Genomic DNA, 24681 nt, shown 5'->3' with positions numbered 1-24681 from the left:
AGCTTACCACTAGCAGATATTATCCGCCTGCTTTGGCTGTTACATAACGTCGTCAGCCTTACAGTTTTAAAATGCGTCTACTAGGGAGAGGTTTCCAACCGTTGTGGGATCTTACAATTCACCCTCCTTTAGGACCTAGCGTCCTCGCTGACACATTGCTCGGTGTCTGGCTTGGATACCATTTATAATAGTTCAAACCCACCACTAACAGATATTGTGCGTTTTAACCAATTACATATCATCGTTAGCCTCACAGTTTCAAAACATGTCTATTAGGGAGAAGTTTTCACAGTCTAACAAGAAATGTTTCGTTCCTCTCCCTTCAAACGACATAAGATCTCACAAAAGTAACCGTAACTCTATTAAATAAAAGATATTTTACAAATATATAATTTAGCTTTTATTTTTCTTCTTACTTAAATTTTTAATTCAAAGGGTATATGATTTCCATGTTTTTTCTTCTCTTTCTCACAAGATTCTCCACATCCTTCAAGTCTTCGGAGAGATTAACGTTGTCTTTGAAAATAAAAAAACTCAAGCCAATCAAAATCAACATATATGTTCTAGTTTACAGCTTTAGGATAGAGATTCTGCCGTTGTACTTAAAAGAACAACCGTCCAAGCATTTCAATATCTGGTGCGGCGGCGTCGGCGGCGGTGTTAAACTCCTCGTGACGGTGAGTTTACTATAGAATGGTAGCATTACAGGCTAGGGGAATCTTGTATTTAATTATCCAACCTGAGGTAAATTCACTTGTTCTTCATCTATCAGTCATCCCATGGACTTTCATTTTTCAACCCAATCACAGCCGTTCAAGCCAATAGGGCCTACCCCCATTGACGGTGGATGATTGGAAGAGCCATCCTCCATCTCTGAACTGTAACACTGACAACTCACAGGCCTCCACACTGCCTTCTGGGTAACATCCAAGACGGACTTCAGCTTCTACAAAAGGCCAACCACCACAAAACAAATGTAGAGTGAGAGAGAGCTTTGTAGATTTAGAGAGAGAGAGAGAGAGAGAGGAACCCTTTCTCTCTTCTTCTAGATCTGCCACTTTGTTCATTTCAGCTGACTTCAAGCTCCCATGGCAATGAGGAAAAGCAGAGTACTCTGTTTTCTCATTTTCATGGTTCTTTTGGCTGTTGTTAAGGTTAATGCTGAGAACCCTTATAGGTTTTTCACATGGAAAATCACTTACGGTGATATCTACCCGCTTGGAGTTAAGCAACAGGTACTATGCTTCTTTCATTTCTATGTGTTTATTTGGAAAATGCTTGCTTTTTAAAGCTAAAAGTTAGCGTTTTTATCTTCTGTTCTTCAAACCCTTTGTTGCTTGTTCAATGGCATCTTGAAAAGAATGAATTTGGAACTTATTGGTAATGTTTTGCAGGGAATCTTGATTAATGGGCAGTTCCCAGGGCCTCAGATCGATGCTGTTACTAATGATAATTTGATTATCAATGTGTATAACTATCTCAAGGAGCCGTTCCTCATTTCTTGGTAACACTTACTAATCATGTTTTTTTTCTTTCTAGTATCCTAATGGCTTGCATTTTGAAACCAAATAGTGGGAGTTCTCGACCTGGGATAGTTGGCTTGTCTGAGACCAGCGCCGACGAACATTAATGTCCTGTTTGTTACTCTGCTAATGTTGTGCATTCATTTCTCATTTTGACAGTGGCAAAGGTCAGATTGTTGCGTTCTGTAACATTGGGAAAATGGAAACTTGGAAAGTTTCTACTTTCACCTCTCGTCCATTTTCTAGATCTAAGTTCAAGCGCAGTAAAGTGAAGTTCTAGAGTTTTTTTGAACTTTTCTTAGTTGATCTTATGAAGTAAACTCGAATCGCACAAACCCACCGCTAGTAGATATTGTCTTTTTTGGGTTTTTCCTTTCGGGCTTTCCCTCAAGGTTTTTAAAACGCATCTATTAGGAAGAGGTTTACACACCCTTATAAAAAAATGTTTACATCCCCTCAAGGTTTTGTTCTCACAATCTACCCTCCTTCGAGGCTCAGCATTCTCGTTGACACTCGTTCCCTTATCCAATCGGTGTGGACCCCCCAATCCACCTCCATTGGCCTGGCTTCCTTGTTGGCACACCGCCTCGTGTCCACCCCCTTTAGGGCTAGCCTCTTTGCTGACACATCGCTCGGTGTCAGCCCTGATACCACTGTAACAGTGTAACAACTCAAGCCCAGTGCTAGCAGATATTGTCTCATTTGGGCTTTTCATTTTGAGCTTCCTTTCAAAGTTTTTAAAACGCGTATGCTAGTGAGAGGTTTCCACACCCTTACAAAGAATGTTTCGTTCTCTTTCCTCTCTAACTAACATGAATCTCCTGAACATTCTATTTAATCACTTTTGTCTGTCTCATTTTTGTTTGGTAGCAGTTTACTTGAAATGGGTGTCACTAAAGCAACATTAAATGATGTTTATATTAGTCAATCTGACCTGTTGTAGATCTCAGTGTTCACATGGTTGATGATCTATTTATCATTCTGTAAAGTTACCCCATATTTAATCACATTAATGGCTAAATTTTGGCCAAGTTTTTATCATTGAATCTTGGTCTGCTCGTCTTACTGATTTTGTTGATCATAACTGCATTAAATCTGATGGGTGACATTGTATTAGGATGAAATATGAGCATTTCTTGTGGGTGTAACTTTGCAGGAATGGTTTACAGCAGAGAAGAAATTCATGGCAGGATGGAGTTTATGGGACTACTTGTGCTATCCCTCCATTGAGAAACTTCACTTATGTTCTGCAGGCAAAGGACCAAATTGGCAGTTACTTCTACTTCCCATCCACAGCATTCCACAAAGCAGCTGGAGCATTTGGAGGCATTAGAATTTGGAGTCGACCGGGAATTCCTGTTCCTTTTGCTCCTCCTGCAGGGGACTTCACAGTGCTAGCTGGTGACTGGTTCAAGACGAATCATTATGTAAGCATTCTAAGCTCTTTTCAAGTTCTGCAATGAAGATTTGGTTTTGTTGGTGTTGTTCCATTCTCTGAGGATAGTTTGTTAAAGCTGGTCTCTCATTCTTTTTTAGATTTTGAGACAAGGTCTTGAAAGTGGTCGAAATCTTCCCACTCCCGACGGGCTTCTAATCAACGGTCGAGGGTGGAATGGGTATACGTTTAATGTGGATCAAGGTGAACAACAATGTTTGCTGTTATCTTTTGTTATATGGTGTGAGATCCTATATCGGTTGGAGAGAGGAACGAAGTATTCCTTATAAGGGTGTGAAAACCTCTTTCTAGTAGATGTGTTTTAAAAACCTTGAGGGGAAGCTCAAAAGGGAAAACCCAAAGAGGACAGTATCTGCTAGCGGTGGGCTTGAACTGTTACAAATGGTATCAGAGCCAGAGAGGATGTGGGCCCCTCGGGGGGTGGATTGCAAGATTCCACGTCTGTTGGAGAGAGGAACAAAACATTCCTTTTAAGGGTATAGAAACCTCTCCCTAGTAGACACGTTTTAAAACTGTGAGGCTAACGACGATGCGTAACAGGCCATAGCGGATGCTATTTGCTAGCGGTGGGCTTGGACTATTACAAATGGTATCAGAGCCAAACACCGAGCAGTGTGCCAGCGAGGATGCTAGGCCCCTAAGGGGAGTGGATTGTGAGATCCCACATCGGTTGAAGAGGGGAACGAAACATTCCTTATAAGGGTGTGGAAACCTCTTCATAGCAAATGCGTCTTAAAAATCTTGAGGGAAAACCCGAAAGGGAAAGTCCAAAGAGTACAATATCTGCTAGCGGTGGCTCGGGCTGTTGTTACATATGCGCACATAAGGAAAATAGTAAGTTTGTTGATCATATTTGTTTACAGGGAAGACATACAGGTTCAGAATATCAAATGTGGGACTTTCAGCTTCCATCAACTTCAGAATTCAGGGTCATCTGATGAAACTGGTGGAGGTGGAAGGATCACACACTCTCCAGAACACATATTCCTCTCTTGACATCCATTTGGGTCAATCCTACTCTGTCTTGGTCACTGCTGATCAACCTCCCAAGGACTACTACGTCGTTGTTTCGTCTCGGTTTACCTCTCCGATCCTCACGACGACCGCTGTACTTCACTACAGCAATTCATGGGAGAAAGTTTCTGGTCCAGTTCCGGGTGGCCCGACCACTGAGATCAGTTGGTCTCTCCAGCAGGCTAGATCTATCCGGTATCATGTCAACTCAATAGCTTTTCAGTTGCTTGTTAGTCTAGTCTTGTTGACATGTTACCTACACTTTGCTTATTAAAATCTGTTTTCGTTCTCTTTTTGAATCAGCTGGAACTTGACTGCAAGTGGACCGAGACCGAATCCGCAAGGCTCCTACCATTATGGACTGATCAAGACGAGCCGAACGATCATACTAGCGAACTCGGCCCCCATTATCAATGGAAAGCAGAGGTTTGCTGTCAACAGTGTCTCATTTGTTCAAGCAGACACTCCATTGAAACTGGCTGACTTCTTCAAGATCGCTGGAGTTTTCAACCTCAACAGCATTCCCACCACTCCCACCTGGGGCAATGCCTACCTCCAGACCTCTGTCATGGATTCTAATTTTCGCGAATACATCGAGATTGTGTTCCAAAATTGGGAAGACACCGTGCAGTCATGGCATATCAATGGCTACTCGTTCTTCGTCGTCGGGTACTACGACTTATTTCACTTGTTAGTTTATATTTTCAATGAAACCAAGAATCAGTTTCAGTCTCAATAACATGGAGCTGGATTGATCAGGATGGATGGAGGCCAATGGACGCCTGCCAGCCGAGATCGATACAATCTCAGAGACACGGTCGCTCGTTGCACGACTCAGGTACTTGTACTTCCCTTATAACGACCCAAGCCCATCGTTTGCAGATATTGTCCTTTTTGGACTTTTTCGTTTAAGCTTCCACTCAATGTTTTTAAAATGCGTCTGCTAGGGAGAGGTTTTCATACTCTTATAAAGAATGTTTTGTTCCCCTCTCCAACTGATACGAGATCTCACAATTGTTTTTATGAACGGCAGGTGTATCCAAAGTCATGGACAGCAATCTATATGGCACTTGATAATGTAGGAATTTGGAATGTGAGATCTGAGAGTTGGGCAAGGCAATACTTGGGACAGCAGTTCTATCTTAGGGTTTATACCTCATCAACCTCCTTAAGAGATGAGCTACCGATCCCCCGAAACGCTCTCCTTTGTGGTCGGGCCAGTGGTCGTCACACGAGGCCTCTCTAAGTTTCAAAATCTTACATTTCTTGTCACGAGTGGGTGACACCGTTCTAACTGGTTTCTAGGTGCTTAGATTCGTGTTCCTTTTCAACATAACTTGTTTCAAATGCTCAACTTCGAGCTCTTTTTACAAAAACATTTGAATTCTTAGCTAAATTTTATTGAAATTTTTAATGGGCTTCACCAAAAAGAGGTTGAACAGAGTTTCATGTTTGTGACTGTTTCAAAAAGACATGTTTGGTTGAACAAGAATTTAAATGATGTAATGGGAAAACTGCATAGTTCTTGCTTATCAGCAAGAACTGCATGGGAAAGTGTCAACTAAAAGGAAGTTTGAGCTCTGTGAACTGCTCACCCACGGGTACTCAATGATCCATTTCTTGTCCTTTTTTCACTTAACATAGTTCTATAAATTCCTACTTTCAATAACTCCCAATTCCCATCAAAGAATTCTTCATTTGAAAACAAATTATGGGTTCTTTTTTGGCTTTGAAATTCCTCTGGCTGCTGGTTCTGTTTGCACTAATCTGTGCCTCGGAGCCCAGAAGGCTTGTTGGCACTGGGGGAGGGTTTGGAAGTGAAAAGACAGGCTATTTCCAGTTCTTTCCTGGTTATGGCGGTGGTCTCGGCGGTGGTGGAGGGTTTGGTGGTGGTGGCGGCGGTGGATTAGGTGGTGGTTCGGGCTTTGGCAGTGGAGGTGGAGCGGGATTTGGGTCTGGAATTGGGGGGCTCGGCGGTGGTGGAGGTGGAGGGTTCGGCGGTGGTGGTGGCAGTGGCAGTGGCGTTTTAGGTGGCGGCGCTGGAGGAGGAGCTGGTGGTGGATTTGGAGGTGGACTGCCTTGAGTTCAAAATTGTGTCTGAAAGTGACAGTGAAGTTACCAAATTTGGTGTTATTCTGTTGAAGTGTTTGTTTGTTTTCTTCATTTGTGTGATTTCATGTTATAATTATGTCTTCAAGTAAATGAATTTGGTTTTTATTATGAACTATGACAAAGAGTCATACTCATATTCACGGTTGTATAGAAAAATTTTCCTATCACTAATTGAGTATAGTTCAATCGGTCAAAATCACTGACAATCTAAGTTCATCGGTAACAGATATTATCCAGTTTTGCCCGTTACGTATTGTCGTCAGGCTCACGATTTTAAAACGTATGGAAAGGGTATAGCCCTACTCCGACAAGTGGCTCGTATTGTTCGATAACTGGCCCTGATACTATTTGTAATAGTCCAAGCCCACCGCTAACATATATTGTTCTTTTTGGGTTTTTTCTTTCGGCCTTCTCCTCAAGGTTTTTAAAACGCGTCTCCTAGAGAAAGGTTTCCACACCTTTATAATGAATGTTTCGTTCCCCTCTCCAACCGATGTTGGATCTCACAACCCACATCCCTATTGGGGCCTAGTGTCCTCGCTGACACACCGCTCAAAACCTGATTCCGATACCACGGGCCAAAGTAGACAATATCTGCTAGTAGTGGGCTTGAGCCGTTACAAATGGTATCAGAGCCAGTCACTGGACAGTGCGAGCCACTGGTTGGAATACGACTAGACCTTCTCCATAGTATATGCATTTTAAAAATCGTGAGACTGCCGATGATACATAACGAGCCAAAACGGACAATATCTAATAGCAGTGGACTTGGACTATTACAACTAATGACACAACCAACAACATTCCTGTCACACCTAAAAACAATTTTTTGAAAGGATGAATATTACCAATACTCAGTAAATAACTCCAAATAAAAGTTAGATATGCATATCGTAAATTTGAGAGAGACCTAAAATCGTTCAAAACTAGATCAAATATCTGTAACATATCCTAACGTATGATCATCTCGTTTAAACCTAAACGAGCCATAGATACCCTGATCACCTAGCCTCCAAAACACATGGCCGCTTAATTTGCTAATTCACACCATTCCTAAAAACACCCTAAACCCTAATTAATGCATTATGTTTCAATACCAATGGAAATTATACTAAACACAACCAAGTTAAGATCTTGATCTTCATTTCCATTTCCTAGTTCTTAAGCGATCGCCCACCGAACTTTGGTGAGGCATTCTGATACCCTGTACGGAGCACCATGGGAACGATCCTAGACTTTCAACTGATCTCCGTCGGTCAGCCATAGGATCCCACCACTTTGTCATAAGCGGTGGAGATTCTCTGTTGATGGATTTGGTTTTACATTTTGGGTATAAACACGATCGAAGCAACGGATGAATGGGCTGGGAGTTTAAAGAGATTGGGGTATGTGTGAGACTGTGCCACCACCATCCATTTTCTTTTGATTATCATTCTTTTGTTCCACATATAAAGCTTCAAGCCTTTCTCTCCTCCTGATAGCTCAACACTGATCCACAAATGCTCTTGTAGGCTCTCAGATTTGTTTTCTTGAAGAGCTAAATTTGAAAATAATCCATTTCTGTAAGTGATTCCCTCTTGATTTCATGTCTTTTTATCTGCTTACATTGCGTTTTCCCATCTGTGTTCTTATCTTTTCTCATAACTTCTCTGTTCGTCTTGGGATTGTTCGATTGGTTTTGTGAGTTTTTGGGATTGTTTGATGGGATCTTGGAAATCGATTTTGAATCGCATTCATAAATGTGCTTGATGAAATTTGGTGTTCACGAAAGGGAACTTGGAATTCTGTCTGTAATCTTGTCTTGTTAGATTGTTCTTTAGATGGTCAGTTTATAATTGTTCCAGACGGTGATTCAAAATTTAATGCGCTTGATGTTTTGCATCTGCAATGTGCCATATGGGTTCTTCATGCTACCTGCTTAAGATCTACGACTTATGCTAAATAGTTTTGTTCATCTGGAGGAATTTGCATATCATTAGCAGCTTGTAAATCGAACTGTTCTTGTTCTTAATTCGTTTTTGCTTCTACTCTTAGGCTTTTAGTTATCTTCATTAGGGGTTCATGCTGTGGTTTAATTTATAGACTAGCAAGATGAGGGGAGGTCTGTGGCAACTGGGGCAATCGATAACCCGCCGTCTTGCTCAGGCTGATAAGAAATCCGTGGGGCGTCGATTCTTTGCTGCAGAGTCTGAGCTAAAAAAAACTGCTCTATTTGATTTCCATGTTGCTCATGGTGGAAAGATGGTTCCATTTGCTGGGTGGAGCATGCCTATTCAGTACAAGGATTCGATAATGGATTCAACTGTGAACTGCAGGCAAAATGGTGGACTGTTTGATGTTTCTCATATGTGTGGACTGAGCCTCAAGGGGAAGGACTCTATCCCTTTCCTTGAAACACTTGTTATTGCTGATGTTGCTGGGCTTGCTCCTGGAACTGGAACACTTACTGTCTTTACCAACGAAAAAGGTGGAGCTATCGACGATTCGGTGATCACCAAGGTGACCGATGACCACTTATACTTGGTTGTGAATGCGGGGTGCAGAGACAAGGATTTAGCTCACATCGAGGAGCATATGAAGGCCTTCAAGGCGAAAGGCGGAGACGTCTCGTGGCATATTCATGATGAGAGATCTCTTCTAGCACTCCAGGTTTATACTAAATTGTTGAACTCATCGAACCATTTGGTTCAGGTCGATTGCTTTGTTCTATTCTTTACATGTTTGCTTGATTTGATTGTATACCAAGGGCCCTCTTGCTGCACCAGTTCTACAACATTTGACGAAAGACGATCTGAGCAAGCTTTACTTCGGCGAGTTTCGCATATTGGATATCAATGGAGCTCATTGCTTCCTCACCAGGACAGGGTATGCTTCCTTTAGGCCTGCATTTCTTTTTCCACTCTGAACGAGCCATGTTGATTTATCATAACATCATTTATCAACTGTGCTTGAGAAAACTGGTTCAAGTCGATTTATTCATCGTTTTGCTTCAATATCAAGCTCAATTATCATCTTGTTTCAAGGCATTCCGACTTTGCGAGTGGTATCAAAAATGGAACACCTTACACTTTCTTATACTCCTGAAATACTCAGGTACACAGGTGAAGATGGATTTGAAATCTCAGTGCCATCAGAGCACGCACTGGATCTTGCCAAAGCAATCCTGGAGAAGTCAGAAGGGAAGGTGAGATTGACAGGACTAGGTGCACGAGACAGTCTTCGACTCGAAGCAGGCCTGTGTTTATATGGCAATGACATGGAACAACACACAACGCCAGTCGAGGCAGGGCTAACATGGGCCATAGGAAAAAGAAGGAGAGCAGAAGGCGGTTTTCTCGGTGCCGAGGTGATTCTGAAACAACTCGAAGAGGGTCCAGCAGTAAGGCGTGTCGGTTTCGTCTCGTCGGGGCCTCCTGCAAGAAGCCACAGTGAGATTCAGAACGAGGAAGGGAAAAACATTGGGGAAATCACGAGTGGAGGATTTAGCCCAAGCCTGAAGAAGAACATTGCTATGGGTTATGTGAAATCTGGATCACACAAGGCTGGCACCAAAGTGAAGATTGTTATCAGAGGAAAGACCTACGATGGTGCCGTCACTAAAATGCCATTTGTTCCTACAAAATACTACAAGCCCACATAATTGTTCTTCATGTTTACAATGTTGTCCTGTCCACAACATTTTTCTCAGAACTTCCTTGATCATAAAAATGTAATCTTGCATTGAACCCGTTTACATTACCCGCCTTGAAAAGTATGAAGTTGACGAGTTTCAACAATGCATTTAACCGGTTATTGACTTATTCTTTACGAACTTATTAGCTGCTTAGATGATCAATATCTTATTAGACACAAAACTCAAATATTTTGAAAATATCTTAAAACTTTGTTTGTAAATGAACAAAAGAACGGAGGATGAATTGGAATGTGATTCGTGGAAAAAAAAAAAAAAGGGAAAACTGTAGAGCGTAAAATTGACCATTGATATTCTTGATTATCATTTAGAGACTTTAAATATTCCATGTTTGCCTTTTCGATTAAGGAATTGATGCTTCTCATAAAGCAAAAAGTCATAATGTGTAAACCTAGACATATTTTAAAACAATGAGATTGACGACAATCAGTCTATAAGCCAAAACGGGCATCTACTGGCAATAGGCTTGAACTGTTACCAATGGTATCAGAGCCATACACCAGACTGTGTGCCAGCAAGAATGTTGTGCCCCTAAAGACAATGGATTGTGAGATCCCACATTCATTGAAGAGATTTCCTCGTAAAAGTGTGGAAACCTCTCCTCACCCTAGGAGCATTCCTTACGATGGTGTGGCAACCTCTTTCTAACATACGTGTTTTAAAGCCGTGAAGCTAGAAGTGATACATAACGGTCCTAAACGAACAATATCTCTAGCGGTGAGCTTGAATTTCAGCATTGTTGGGATGGGCCTAAACGGACAATATCTACTAGCAGCGAGGCTAGAATGTTACACATCAATAGGTGAGAGTTCATTGTTGGGACCGTGCTAAATGTCATCAACATTGCTATATTTAGCAACCACGGGAATGTCCTTGGTGATGAACATGTTACAACCATCCCAACATGCTCAAGAACAGAAAAATGCAGCAAGATTGTTCAAGCAGCTTCATTTTCTGGGAGATTTTGGAAGCAAATTTTTCTAAGTTTGTGTTTTTCAAGGTTGTTTTATGAATCGAGATAACACAACTTATATCCAAATATATATCAGCTTCTGTTAGTATATAAATCAGCAGAGATACTCAAGCTACTGTACAAGCTGTATCAATAAAAGAGGACACAGTAGCAAGCATTTACAAATTTGGGGGTTTCCCTTCTTAACATTCCATATGTTCATAAACTTCAACTTAAATGGCTCATATGCATAATAAGCTTTAAAGGCATACCAAACAAAGCCACCAAACAAGAAGTTTCTTTCTTCATGCTGCCTCTGCAAACCCGACTCTCAGCTTGCCAAAATCGAACACTGTGTGGTATCGACCCATGAAGACATCTCCCAGGATCCTGTGGCCAACAAAAACAGGTTCTTAATGAAAGGTAATGGTTATTTTGAATGATTTTGACAGCAAAATGAATGGTAAAACTTATACCAGAGGGGTCCACGAGGAGGAGGAACATCTAACGCAGTAAATCCACTGATGCACTGAGCTGCACGACCTTCGCCCACCTTGAGGACGTACTGTTCACATTGCTCACCGTGTTAGAGAAGGTTGGTAAAAAAAAAGTGTAATATCAAAGAAACAAGTATTTTACCTCTTGTGGGGTAAGGTCAAAAACTTTGTCACCAATGGTGAAGGAAACAATAGGCATGGAAGAAAGGCTTCCACAGTCAACGGCAGATTGTCCCATTGGACTAGGCATATGATCACATAGCTGCAAGAAGAGTTAACTAGTTCAGTCATCAAGAACCAAATTATAACAATCCAAGCCTACCGCTGGCAGATATGGTCTATTTTGACCCGTTACGTATCACCGTCAACCTCACAGTTTTAAAACATGTCTGTTAGGGAGAGGTTTCCACACCCTTATAAGCAATGCTTCGTTCCCCTCTCCGACCAATGTGGGATGTCACAATCCATTCTCTCGGGGGCCCAGTGTCCTCGTTGGCACACCGTCCGGTGTCTGACTCTGATACCATTTGTAACAGTCCGATACGGAGAGGTTTCCACACCCTTATAATAAGCAATGCTTTGTTCCTCTCTCCAACCGATGTGGGATATCACACAAATATTCTAAAGAACCTGGAACATTCTTCAAGTAAGAGATTTTTTCACCTCGTTGATGTAGTTCATTATTCGTTCTTTAGTTTGATTCTGACGAAGTTGATTTTGCATCCAGACGACCATCATCTCACATGCAGGGCACATGGCATCGCGTAGACCATCAGATGATTTGCCAGCCTTCTCATCCACCACACTCGCAATCCCCATGCTACACGAACAACATAATTTCACGGATCAACGATTCACCAAGTAAATTAGTGAGGATGATTTCATATAGCAGGACTATTGTGGTACCAAAAAAAAGGATTCACCTCACTCCTCGGGCCCCATCGAAAGTACACAACTTAATTTGAGAACAGATCTTCTTCGGATCTGCCTGTTGAAGATAGCGAAAAAGCAAGAGGTCAATAATGTATAGAAGGTTTAAATATTGGGTCTCTTAAGCAGAGTCTATAAAGAAATCATAATGTTAAGAATCAGGGAGTTAAAAAAGGATAACAGTAACTTGCCTCGGATGAAAGCAAATCCATAATGGTTTGCCCATACTGTGCAACAACTGCCTTGCATTCCTGACTAATGACTCCTTTAGCTCCAATGGCATGGTTGATCATGGTTATAATGGGCTATAAGAAATAGACAAACATTGTAGTAAGTAGCTATTCGACCCAACTTAAAAGACAAAGTCAAAGCGGTTCTACTTAATCGTAAGGCTAAGAAGTGAATTATATATATATTTACACACACGCTCCAAGTTAAAGCCCAAAATCTTAGGTTAACAAGCTTCCATATGCTTGAGACATTTTGTAACCGCTCAAGTCCATCCACAGCTATCAGATATTATCCGCTTTGGCCTGTTACATACCATCGTCAACCACAGTTTTAAAACGCATTTGTTAGGGAGAGGTTTCCACACTCTTCAAAGAAATGTTTCGTACCCCCCTCCAACCGATATGAGATTTCATAATCCACCCCTTTGGGGGCCAGCGTCCTCGCTAGCACACAGCCTGGTGTCTATCTTTGATGCTATTTGTAACAGCCCAAGTCCACCGTTAGGTTTCCACACTCTTATAAGAAATGTTTCATTCTCCTTTCCAACCACCGTTAGGTTTTCACATCGTCAACCCTAGGGGTCTAGCGTCCTCGCTGACCCACCACCACCCCCTTGGGATCCAACGTCCTCGCTGACCCACCACCACCCCCTTGGGATCCAACGTCCTCGCTGACACACCCCCTTGGGGTCCAGCATCCTCGCTGACACACCCCCTTGTGTCTAGCTCTAATATCATTTGTAAAAGTCCAAGTCCACCACTAGCAGATATTGTTTGCTTTGACTTGTTACGTATTGTCGTCAGCCTCACGTTTTAAAATACGTCTGTTAGGGAGAGGAGGTTTTCACACTCTTATAAGAAATGTTTCGTTCCCCTCTACCACTGATGTGGGATCTTACACATTTCAAAGAAACAAAGAAAAGTTCCAACTTATTGATTCAAAAAGTACTATGCAACATGGTAACATATGTGAAGCCAGTGAAGTTACAGGTGAAAAGGAAGGAAAAGGTTAAGTTTATGTACTCACAGTTGGACCAGCCAACAGTGAAGTTCCAGAATCAGCTATGGCTGAACAACCACCACCACAATATCCTGAAATAACAATTTTCTTTAATTAGAAGCACGTAAATGTAAAACTCAATCCCCATATAAGAATTAAAAAATAAAACTTCATTCATGCCTAAATCATTTTAGATTCGAGTTTTTCAGATACATTATAATTAATATGTGATTTATGGAAGCATACCAGTAGGTTCACCGTCTATGAGAACATCGCCCATGTCAAACTACAAATCAGAACAATTTAAACATGGTGAGTAAGAACGATATAAACGGGGCAGATACGAGATGAAGGCATGGCAACCAACCTGCCAATAACCTTTCTGTGTGACAGGAACGTAAGTATGCTCGCCCTTATAGTGCTTTGGGTCGACTCCACCAAACACAATTTCACCACCTTCCTCCTCAACGTTGCGATTGAGCCAAAACGAAAAGACTGGTTCCTTAACAAGATCTTGATCAACCATGTTATACCTGAGAAGAAAATTACAAACGCCTCATACGAGCCTCTACAAGCCAAGAAATCTTAAACAATAATCAGTAATATTGGATGAAAATGTCCTACCATACTGGGACAGCATTACCAACAGAGATCTCTTGAAAACCAAGTCCCAACAACCCGTCAAACTTGGCCACAAGAAACGTAAGACTTGGTTCTCTGGTTGCCTCAATGAAATCCTAAACGAGACAATAGCTATAAGTATCGAACCATCGAAATTCCAACGATTTAATTCTCGACATTCCAACGATTTAATTCGATAGAAAAATAGTTAATGCAAAAAGTTACCTGATTCTTCACCACTAGATCTCCAACTCGGACATTGTCATTACTAAAGAAACCAGAGACCGCTCCAGTGCCATACCGTATCGAAGCAGATGTCCCTGCACAAAGTCGATAAACCGAATTATTTTGGACTGCAATTGTATAATTGCTATATCACGTCACACAAGTACAATCTACAAACATCCCCACATCAAAATAAGTACTAATAATTACAATTCAGTCCGACTTATGGAAATCGGGAAGTACCGTTTTTCTTGTATGAACTAGAGTGGCTCGACTTGTATTTGGCATGGAAATGACAAGCCAACTACACAAAAACATACAAAGAAATGTGAGAGTATGTGGCCTATAATCATAGTATACTCCAAAAAATATCATTTCTACTTGAATGATTTACTTTCTGTTATAATCAACATGATAGAACCTTACAGAAAACAAGCATTTTGCAGAAGGCACCCATAGATTCGAGCTGCCGGTGTCGAAAATCACAGTGAACTTTTGTGGGGGTGTACCAATGGCAATCTCACCATAGTACTGAGCATCCATGTAGTTCTTTAACACAACAATATCAGTATCAGAAGATTGTCCAAGATTACTATTGGACTTTCTGAAAGTAGCTTTCAAAATCTCTGGATCCTTGGACTGAAGCCGGGCTGCTAGCTGGCTTTTTGAGTCTAATTTAATCTTCTTCAGTCCAACTCTAAGCAACCCAGATGCAGATGATACAATATTAAATGAAACCAACAAGAACAAACATAAGAAAGCCGCTTTGAAGTGGGGCAACGCCATTGGTAACCTACAAGTTTAAAGAGATGATCCAATTTAGAAATCATGAACAATGAGATTTCCTACATAATCATTCAATCCAAGAAAATGAAACACAACATTTCAAACTTCCCCAAATTGCAGGACAAAAGAAAGAACAAACCCTAAATATCATACGATCAAATGGGATTACAGACCCGTAAGCATCCAAAAACTTAAAGATCAAAAGGGAAACATGATCAGCAGAACAACCCATCAAGATCATGATCACATTATGAAAAGAACAAACAAAACCCAGTTACCAAATTGTCGATGAAGCAAACAATGGAGTCAAAAAATGAAAACCCAAAAACTAAAAGGATCATGGCACAAAAATCTGTAATCAAACGAAGAGAAAACGCACCAACAGCGAAGGATTTCAAACGGTGGAGAAAATTGGGGAGTTGGCACGCAAATTTCTCTCCCTACCTCTTTATAAACGAAGGAGAAACAAATGAGGCAAACCCAATTCAACAACCGTAAGAAATGATTCGATCTGAGCCGTCCGTTGTGTGGAGTCAACGTTGTGTTTCCTCCCGGGATTTCTGTAGAGCCGTCTACGTTTCTGATTCGAATTTGGGATCCGAAAAGAAAGCATTTTTGGTAGGGTAACATCCAACTCGAATAAAGTTTAAATTTTTTTAAAATTTAAAATTTGATTGGATGAGCTGAGTTGACATTTTTACCCAACAAACATATTTTACCTTCCAAATTATTATGAAAAATTAAGATGATTTAACGTTTATTACTTTTGATGATATGATATTTGAATTCTACTAGTTATTATTTGTGAACATAAGTAAGATTTATTTAAAATAACTCGAAAATTCAATTCCTATGAGGTTTGATGTGTAATTCTAAGGTTACCTATTGGCCTGTTACTTGTCGTCATCAGTCTCATAATTTTAAAACGCGTTTGTTATGTAGAGGTTTCTACTCTTATAAGAAATGTTTATCGTTTTCTTCTTCAATCAATTTGAGGTCTCACAATTCACCTCTCTCAAGGGTCCAACGTCTTCGTTGGCACACCGCTCATTATCTGGTTCTGAAACTATTTGTAACAGCAAGTCCACCCATAGCAAATATTGTCTTTTTTGGGCTTTCCCTTCCGCGTTTACCTTGTATATTATAGAAAAGAAACAATATTTTGTTCTCCTCTTCAATCGATGTACTCTTCTGACACCAAGTTAATAGAAAAAGATATAGTACGAGACAAATTTGAGTTAACATAAATATAAAAGCTCAGTCCTCTTTGGGCTTTTACTCAAGCTTTAAAACGGGTCTGCTAGGGAAATATAACAGCTCAGACCCCCCACTAGTAGATATTATCCTATTTGTGTTTGCTCGACCACTAGCAGATATTGTCTCATTTGGGTTTGTCTGACCACTAGTCGATATTGTCCCATTTGGGTTTGCCCGACCACTAGCAGATATTATCCCATTTGGACTTTCTACACCCTTTAGCCCACCGCTACCAGATATTGTCTTATTTGGGTTTTCCCTTCCGGCTTCTTCTCAAAATCTTTAAAACGTCTCGGAAAAGTTTCCATACCATTATAAAGAGTGTTTCGTTCTCTTCCCCAACCAATATGGGATATCACAATAACATATCAAACCACAAAGGTGGGAGAAAGGAAATCGACCTCTATTCGATTCGGTTTTGTTCACTCTTTAACCTAATTTGCAAAGAGAACACAAAAACGCTAAAAGGGTTTTCATATAAATACTCAAGTTCCACCTTTATGGGAAGATTTTACGGAAAGAACAAATGATTGAGAGATCAGAACAATATGAACTTCCAATTCTTGAAATACAAGTAATAAGAAGCCTGCAAAGCTGCTAACGCATCAGCCCAAAGCCTAAACTGTAGCACACCAAAACAATAAACTGGAACAATCGCCATCCCAGCAACAAGCAAAGGAACCCAATCCGTGTCTTTCCCATAGAACAGGAAGAACGTAGCACTGAAAGCTAGCACCATGCTCAGTACTGACAAGAACAGTGTTCCAAGTCCGCACACCAACTTTAATGGCAACCAAATTAGGAAGTCTTCTTCGGCACAACGCGACGTGAGGATCGACAAAAACAATAGTATTGATGTTGAAGATGATATCAAAGCTGTTGCATCTGATATCACGAACACTGTGAACCATTTGTGGCGGAGAAAGAGAGGAGAGCCGGTGTTGATGTCGTGGTTGTTGTTGTTGCCGCCTGGTACGGTGAAAATTGCAGCAAAAACAACGGTGGCAATTAGAGTTGCAACCAACATGCATGAATTTGCTGTTTTCTTCATCCATTTTTCTCCTTCTTCCACTAAGTTTCGGTGTTCTTTGGTGAATAATTCACGTGGGTTTCGCTTTCCTTTCTTTCTCCTCATTGTAAGCTCTACGATCTTCTCCACTTCCTTCAATTGCATAGTTTAGTTTAGAAACATATGTATTGAATCACTACTAACCATTTTGAAAAGCTACTTGTTAGGAATTATGAACTTCCAATAATGATATGATATTATTCATTTTGAGTGTAATTGAAATAGCTCCAACTCACCGTTGGTAGAAACACATGCTAGATTTCTGCTAACCTAACATTGCAAGGAGGTTGAACCCTGAAGGGGATGGACATGAGGTGGTGTGCCAGCAAGGATGCTGGGCTCTGAAGGAGGTGGATTGGGAGGTCCTACATCGATTGGAGAAGGGAACGAGTGCCAGTGAGAACGCTGGGCCCCGAAGGAAGGTGGATTGTGAGATCTCACATCGGTTGGGGAGAAGAATGAAACATTTTTTTAGAAGAGTGTGAAAACCTCTCTCTAGGAGATGTGTTCTAAAAACCTTGAGGGGAAGTTCGAAAAGGGAAGTTCAAAGAGGACAATATCTGCTAGTGGTAGGTTTAGGCCGTTACAAATGGTGTCAAAGTTAGATATCGAGCAGTGTGTCAGTGAGGGCGTTGGGCCCGGAAGGAGGGTTGTTGTGAGATCCCACATCGGTGGGAGAGGATAACGAAATATTATTTATAAGAGTGTGTATAGTAAACTCACATGATTTTGTTTTTGGTTTCCCACAAAGCCTTAACCAACACAGAAATGACATTCATAACTTATAAACTCACGATACCTTAAACCACAGAAGCTCTTTATGCATTTGAAAGGCAGCTCCCGACACTCGATTGAGATGATTTAGATCCGCCTTTTTCGCCGCTAGTTCAAGCAAGCTGATATTTTCCTCATCAAAATAGAATGGTAAGTAATCCAAGAACTCACCCATTTCATAAATTAAACTAAAAACACTCTCTTGTCGATTTTCAACCGCTACATGAAATATACTCTTTCGATCGCTATCAACTTTCCAAGCAAGATCAGGGTATGAATTGATTATCAATCTCAAAAATTCAACATTCCCAACTCTAGCAGCATCGTGCAAGATGCTCGTGGGAAACATGATGAACTGCAATATCTCATCTTCTGGAATCTCATCCAAAACAACACTCCACATCAATTCAACCATTTGATGAGCTTGAATCTGCATGAGTTTATGTTTGTGCATACGCTTGATTCCTAAAGATAGATTAAATTAAAAAACGAATAGCTAAAAAAAAAAAAAAACACAAGCGATTAAAATATATACCTTTGACTAAGAGATTAGATGTTTGTTCTTCACAATCAATAATGTATGATTGCCACTTGGTTGGTTTGTTTTTCTTACCAATTGCATTCGACCTACGAGCCATGATATGCAAGGGCGTATCGTCATTGAAGTCTCGCTCGAGAACTAACAACGGGTTCCACTTTAAAATAAGCAAAGCTATATCTGTAGAAGAAAGCAATCATGAAGTTGTTAAAGATTGTCCCACGTTGGCTAATTTAAAATGATCATGGATTTAGAATACATTTCCATTGGTATGATGCCTTTTGGGAAGCCCAAAAGCAAAGTCACCCGAGCTTATACTCAAAGGTGGACAATATCATTGTTGGATGAAAGTATAATCAAAGAATACTCTCTCCATTGATATGAGCCCTTTTGGGGAAACCCAAAGCAAAGCCATGAGAGCTTATACTCGAAGTGGACAATATCATACCATTGTGGAGAGTCGTGATTTCTAACATGGTATCAGAGTCATGCCCTAAACTTAGCCATGCCAATAGAATCTCCTCAAATTTCGAGCAAAGGACTCCAAAAGAAAAAAAGAGTCGAGTCTCGATTAATGAAAGACGTACTTTGTTAATCAAATAATACTCCCTCTATTGGTATGAGGTCTTTTGGAGAAGCCCAAAGCAAAGTCATAAAAGCTCATGTTCAAAGTGGACAATATCATACCATAGAGAGTCGTGATTCTTAACAAAAATTTAAAACAAACCATAATAATCTGCCGAGATGGCGCCAATGAGAAGCTCCATTTGCTCTTGAATTGCGGAGCCATAGACGGGGGTCTTGGAGAGGAGATAGGAGACCATGTGCTTGTGTTTGTATCTAGCGGCGATCAAAACTGGGGTTGAATTTCCGGACCCACGAATGAGCGGCAAAGCTTCAAACTTGGAAACCATTAGCTTGGCGATATCGACTGCGCCTGAGGCTGCAGCGATGCAAAGGGCTGTGTTTCCATATTTGTTTTTCAAGCCCAAGTCATGTCGGTCGAGGAAGTTCACCAACTCCTTCACAAAAAAAGCCTTCTTGGCTCGAGTTGCTATGTGAAGAACAGTTTCGCATCGGTCGCTTATGACCATAGTCAGGACTCCTGGATACAGAATATTCATGTACTGAGCAGTCTTCCAGTCGCCATTTTGTGCAGCTTGGTATAGTTGAACACGCAGTGGACGATTGTCCATTCTTCTACTCTCTGAAAAGTGTAACGGGTCAAAGTGTAACAAGTTAAAGAGTTTGAACATTGAATCCAAGTTATCACTAATTAAATTTTAACGAGGTATTATATGAGGACGATTTAAGGGTTCTTTTTCCTTTCTCAAATTATATTGACGGAAGGATGAACTAGGCGTCTCATGATTCATTGAATAATCTTTTGTTGACATATAAGACGATCATGTTTAAGAAATAGTCTAAAAGATCCATACTAAACCGATAAGGTTGAGTGTCTTATCTTGATAACAATTTCTTTATAAATCTAAATTTGGATCTTAATTTTAGTAAGTTACGAACTTCTGCATGTTGGGTTTTGTTTTTTGATTTGCATGAGTGGGATTAGCTTTTGTAGCTGATTCAGTAAGCCTATCATTTCATAACATAATTTCACGAGATGAAATTCACTTCTAGGGAGGGTAGAAAGGTAGATGAGTAGTTTCCTTACTTATTTTAAAACTAGAACCATGGGTGTTCACCTTCTTACTACATTGAGAGACTTAATTTATACTAGGATCATAAACATATTGTTAATCAAACATGAATGACACCTTACATATAATTATAGGGATAAAATAGACTTTTAATTCAATTGTACCTACAAATAACTTGTAAATGATCGACTTGCATGTAATTATTATACCCATAAACACAACTTATTTCATTACTTGTCTTTGGAGTATACTTTTGAAAACGTCCAATTGGCCAACTACGCAAATTTGACCACGAGTAATCCCTCTTATGCCTCTTCTTCTTCTCATGTGGCCCATCTAAATCATCTATGTTCTAATCAACTACTCTCTTTGAAGTGGAGTAACTCCTTTACGCTTCATATATGATGTTGGCTTCTTTCCTAGAGATCGTATAAATTTTTGACCATCCGAGTCCATTAACATCATTCTAACCCTCTTCTTGCAAATATTCACTATCTTAAGCTATTATTATTTTATTTTTTTTATTGAAGACATTTGAGGTAAATAAGACAGTAAATATGATAAATAAATCAAATATTTTTTTGAAAATTATACTTATTTTTCACCTATTAAAAGACTAATTCAAAAATATATATATAATTTGTTTTAGTTTTCAAAAATTGAATTAATGTTTAAAATATATATATATATATATATATATATAAATAAATAAATAAATAAAAGTAGATAAACTTTTTATATCGTGACCAATCAAGTAAGGTCATGAGTTGACTAGTCTAGGTAGATCAATACATTTCAATATCAACATATATATGAATAAATAATTGATAATATAAAAAATAAATATCTTAAATGATTATATTTTAAAATAAGAAACAAAAATAAAAACAATACCCAAAATTGAATAAATTTTATTGATATTATTGATTTTAATACCTACCTAATATCAGAAATGACATTTATTGGTACACGTACTAGGGGCATGGGCAGGGACAAAATAAATTTATTATTATTATTATTTATTTATTTATTTATTTATTTATTTATTTATTTATAGATCCTAAATTAAGGACTAAAAGGTAAATTAGAGTAAATTAGAGGTTAAAATGGGAAGAGTAAAAACTTACTGGAAAATCTGAAGCTGTGAAATTTGGACATAGGCCAGCTCAGATCTTTAGTCTTGGGATCTAACGGTTTGCCGTAAATCTCAAGCGGTAGCGGATTTTCTTCATCCCCACGCGCCGGTGACTCATCTTCACCGACCTCAAAGTCTTCGTCTTCATCGTTGTTGACGCCATTGTGGTCCTTTACTGCAGCAGAGTCAACGCCGGTGACCGGCTCCGACCACCGAACAGCCTTGCCGTCGTGACGGCCAGGGGTTGATTTAGTGGAGGAAGAAGTAGAAGGCCTGCGTGTAAAGGGTTTCATCTTTGCTTTGGAATGATGAGCGATTGAATCTTAATGAACCCTTTTGACTACGGGATAATCGCGAGTGGTCTGCCGACCATATACTAATAATTTTATGCATGTTTTTTTTTTTTTATTATTATTGTTTAAATACATTTACTTGGTCAAATTTAACTATACTTGACATGTTAATTGTACATTAATTAAGATCTACTTTAGTAGTTTTCACATTCGTGGACATTCCGATCAATGTGAACTACCCGATACAAACTATGAATGTAATAATCCAAACTCACTAGTAGTAGATATTGTTATCTTTGGGTTTTTCCTTTCGAATTTTTTTTCTAACGTTTTTAAAACGTGTCTGCTAGGGAGAGTTATTCACACATTTATAAATTATTATTTTGTTCTTCTCCTCAGCCGATATAGGATCTCACAATCCATCCATCCCCCCTCTTGGAGCCCAGCGTTCTAGCTCGCACTTGTTCCCTTCTCCAATCAATGTAGAGCCCCCCAATCCACCCGAGATCCTACATTGGTTGGGGAGGAGAATCAAACATTCTTTATAAGAGTGAAAATCTCTCCCTAATAGATGCGTTTTAAAACCGTAAGAGAAAATCCAAAAATGAAAGGTTAAAGATGACAATATATAGTAGTGGGCTTAGGTTGTTACAATAAAAGTTAAATTAGGCTAATTTTTTTTTTCTAAGTTCAGTTGAATTTTTAGAAACGTGAAAATTCAATTCAGTTTGCGGGTTGATATTTTTCTAGTCGAGTCAACTCGATTAATCCGAAAATAGGGTTACAACACAACCCAACTCTACTTTACTTTTAAAAAAATGATTATAAACATTTAATGTCAGTGTTGTATTATATTTAAAATTTACGAGATTTTCGTTATTAATATAACATATATTATAGATAAATATGATTTTTTTTTAAAAAAATAATTAAAAAGAACAACCCGATAACCAAACCCAACCAAATTCTGGGTTGGACGGTAAATTTTGTTCCAGTTACTCGTATTACCAACCCAACCAACTCGAGATTGATCCTAAAGTTTTTCCAACCTAACTCAACTCAAGCGTACACATTCTAAAATTTAGTCTTTAAAATTATTATAAAAATGTGTTTTAATTATTATTAATCAATATTTAGAATAAAAATTGAAAGTGAGCTAAGATTAAAATTGGGAGTTTATTTAAAAGTTGAGTAAATCAGTAATTTAAATTAAAAATGACGTGGAAGACAGAGAAATGTGAACGTTGAAGTCAACGTGTATTCAAGATCTGATGTGTATTAGATTGACCTCCCGAATTACAGCTGTCATTGGCTCATTTTTGTCAGAAAATAAAATACAAAAATGATATATACCACTTCAATGCAAAATAAATAATAATTAAAATAATGAACATCACAGTCACATGTGTTTACAAATAATACTTTAAGAGCGCGAGTTTCAACTTTGTCTTTTTCTGATTTTTTTAAGACCCTATATTGTAGGCAATTTTGAGGGGTCAATATTATATTAAAACAATTTAATAATATTTTTTAATACAACATTTGTGGATAATTGTGAAATATGACACCCGACTAACTGACACTTTTTAAAATCGTGAGGCTAACGACGATACGTAAGAGGTCAAAATAGACAATATCTGGTAACGGTAGGTTTGAGTTTTTATAAAAACTATGACCTATACCAATAAGGTGCATTTTTTTTTTTCGGCAGCTATTTCGTAAGAACTTCATAGACAAGCATAGGATGACTTTCATTTTTCTCAGTCATCCTATTCTCAAAATCGCTTTCATTTAGATGTGGTCTTAATGTACTTTTCTTTTATGTGGCTCAATCATAGGAACTTCATGATTAAACGTGTTTTACTTGGAGCAATTCTATGTTGAGTGACCTCCCAAGAGTTTTCTTAGGATGCATCGTGAGTGAGAACAAAGCATGTCGGAAGCTCTCGTGTCGGTCTATAGGAATAGTCTTCACTCTCATAAAGTGAGAAGTAGACAATATGACCATGTTGTAAGAAATATAAGAGAATGTCGAGGTCAATCCAAATTTTGAATCCTAAACATGGGTCGTTACAATTTCTTGTGTGCATGAGTTTAAAACGGTCAAGTTCAGTTGTAGTTTTTGTTAGAGTTTAATGGTCATTGATCCCCTTGCACAGGCAACCCACGTGCGTCTAAGTTGTTGTTTCATAGTCGATGTCATTGCAGTCCTTTTAGCATCTGCATCACTGCTCGTAATCGACTCCGACCACTAAAAGGCCTAGGCGTCGTGAGGGGTTGACGCATTGAAGTCAACTGCACCACCTTTGCTTTGGAATGGAGAATGATAATAGCCTTCAAATACAGCTTATTAAGAGCGTCGAAAATTCTATAGTATATAGGTAAAAATAAATATCTTATTTTTGTAGGACCCACATTGTAATGGTTACAAATGATTTGATCGAATCATTCATGTAGATACATGTGAGTGAGAATATCACGATATACGAGTGAACCATAAAATATTTAATTTTTATTCATAAATATAGAAGTTTAATTATCATATGCGACTCAATCCTAATCTTGAGTGAGTTATGGACCCGTGCAAATAAGAATGTTTTGTAGTTGATTTAATATGTTTATCATTTTGAAGACTTGATTTAGTTTATTGTTGTATTATAAATAAATTATTTATTAGAAGATCAGTGATACTTAATGTGTAAGATCTAAGAGTAAAATAGACTTTTGACTCAATAGTAATTATGCATAACCCGTGAAATATCTACTTATAATGATTATATTTATGAACACAACTTATCTTATAGTGGATAAGAGTTTAATTATAGGTATAGCGGTGTGACTTGTACTTAGAATGAAAATATTTTATGTAATGACTCTATTTTTCCTAGTAAAAACAAAATGACCTCTACATGCATGACAT

At 39.0% G+C, this 24681-nt stretch overlaps 5 protein-coding genes across 7 annotated transcripts; 3 read left to right on the top strand and 2 right to left on the bottom strand.

Annotated features, from left to right (window-relative positions):
• Window positions 1–925: 925 nt before the first annotated feature.
• LOC111490001 (L-ascorbate oxidase homolog) lies at window positions 926–5521 on the top strand. The gene is made up of 8 exons (XM_023138422.1): window positions 926–1235; window positions 1395–1504; window positions 2680–2950; window positions 3060–3162; window positions 3843–4188; window positions 4297–4662; window positions 4753–4831; window positions 5027–5521. Exons 1-8 carry the CDS (start codon window positions 1089–1091, stop codon window positions 5237–5239), a joined length of 1635 nt encoding a protein of 544 aa, XP_022994190.1. The 5' UTR covers window positions 926–1088; the 3' UTR covers window positions 5240–5521.
• Window positions 5522–5704: 183 nt separating this feature from the next.
• Window positions 5705–6076, top strand: LOC111489946 (glycine-rich protein 5). Its single transcript, XM_023138349.1, has one exon. It carries the CDS (start codon window positions 5705–5707, stop codon window positions 6074–6076), a length of 372 nt encoding a protein of 123 aa, XP_022994117.1.
• A 1186-nt stretch (window positions 6077–7262) lies between these two features.
• Window positions 7263–9890, top strand: LOC111490006 (aminomethyltransferase, mitochondrial). 3 transcript variants are annotated; one of them, XM_023138427.1, is made up of 4 exons: window positions 7263–7667; window positions 8193–8754; window positions 8852–8970; window positions 9199–9890. In XM_023138427.1, the coding sequence occupies exons 2-4, from the start codon at window positions 8197–8199 to the stop codon at window positions 9743–9745; spliced, it is 1224 nt and encodes a 407-aa protein (XP_022994195.1). In that variant the 5' UTR covers window positions 7263–7667; window positions 8193–8196; the 3' UTR covers window positions 9746–9890. The 3 variants fall into 3 exon arrangements, with proteins under 3 accessions (XP_022994195.1, XP_022994196.1, XP_022994194.1); XM_023138428.1 differs by having other exon boundaries at window positions 8161–8754; XM_023138426.1 differs by having other exon boundaries at window positions 7265–7667; window positions 8188–8754.
• Window positions 9891–10815: 925 nt separating this feature from the next.
• LOC111490008 (aspartic proteinase-like) lies at window positions 10816–15565 on the bottom strand. The gene is made up of 14 exons (XM_023138431.1): window positions 15417–15565; window positions 14678–15044; window positions 14495–14555; window positions 14252–14346; window positions 14030–14142; window positions 13773–13938; window positions 13652–13691; window positions 13433–13497; window positions 12367–12480; window positions 12169–12233; window positions 11909–12065; window positions 11388–11507; window positions 11225–11313; window positions 10816–11138 (listed from the first exon to the last, which is right to left on the bottom strand). The coding sequence occupies exons 2-14, from the start codon at window positions 15035–15037 to the stop codon at window positions 11054–11056; spliced, it is 1530 nt and encodes a 509-aa protein (XP_022994199.1). The 5' UTR covers window positions 15038–15044; window positions 15417–15565; the 3' UTR covers window positions 10816–11053.
• A 1139-nt stretch (window positions 15566–16704) lies between these two features.
• Window positions 16705–21795, bottom strand: LOC111490098 (ankyrin repeat-containing protein ITN1-like). The gene is made up of 5 exons (XM_023138584.1): window positions 21461–21795; window positions 19403–19882; window positions 18673–18855; window positions 18163–18602; window positions 16705–17456 (listed from the first exon to the last, which is right to left on the bottom strand). The coding sequence occupies exons 1-5, from the start codon at window positions 21759–21761 to the stop codon at window positions 16833–16835; spliced, it is 2028 nt and encodes a 675-aa protein (XP_022994352.1). The 5' UTR covers window positions 21762–21795; the 3' UTR covers window positions 16705–16832.
• Between the last annotated feature and the right edge of the window lie 2886 nt (window positions 21796–24681).

This window comes from Cucurbita maxima, unplaced genomic scaffold (assembly GCF_002738345.1).
Source record: "Cucurbita maxima cultivar Rimu unplaced genomic scaffold, Cmax_1.0 Cma_Scf00015, whole genome shotgun sequence".
Classification (NCBI taxonomy): Eukaryota; Viridiplantae; Streptophyta; class Magnoliopsida; order Cucurbitales; family Cucurbitaceae; genus Cucurbita; species Cucurbita maxima.
Note: the sequence above shows the minus strand (reverse complement) of the source record. Positions and strands in the feature narration are given on the sequence as shown.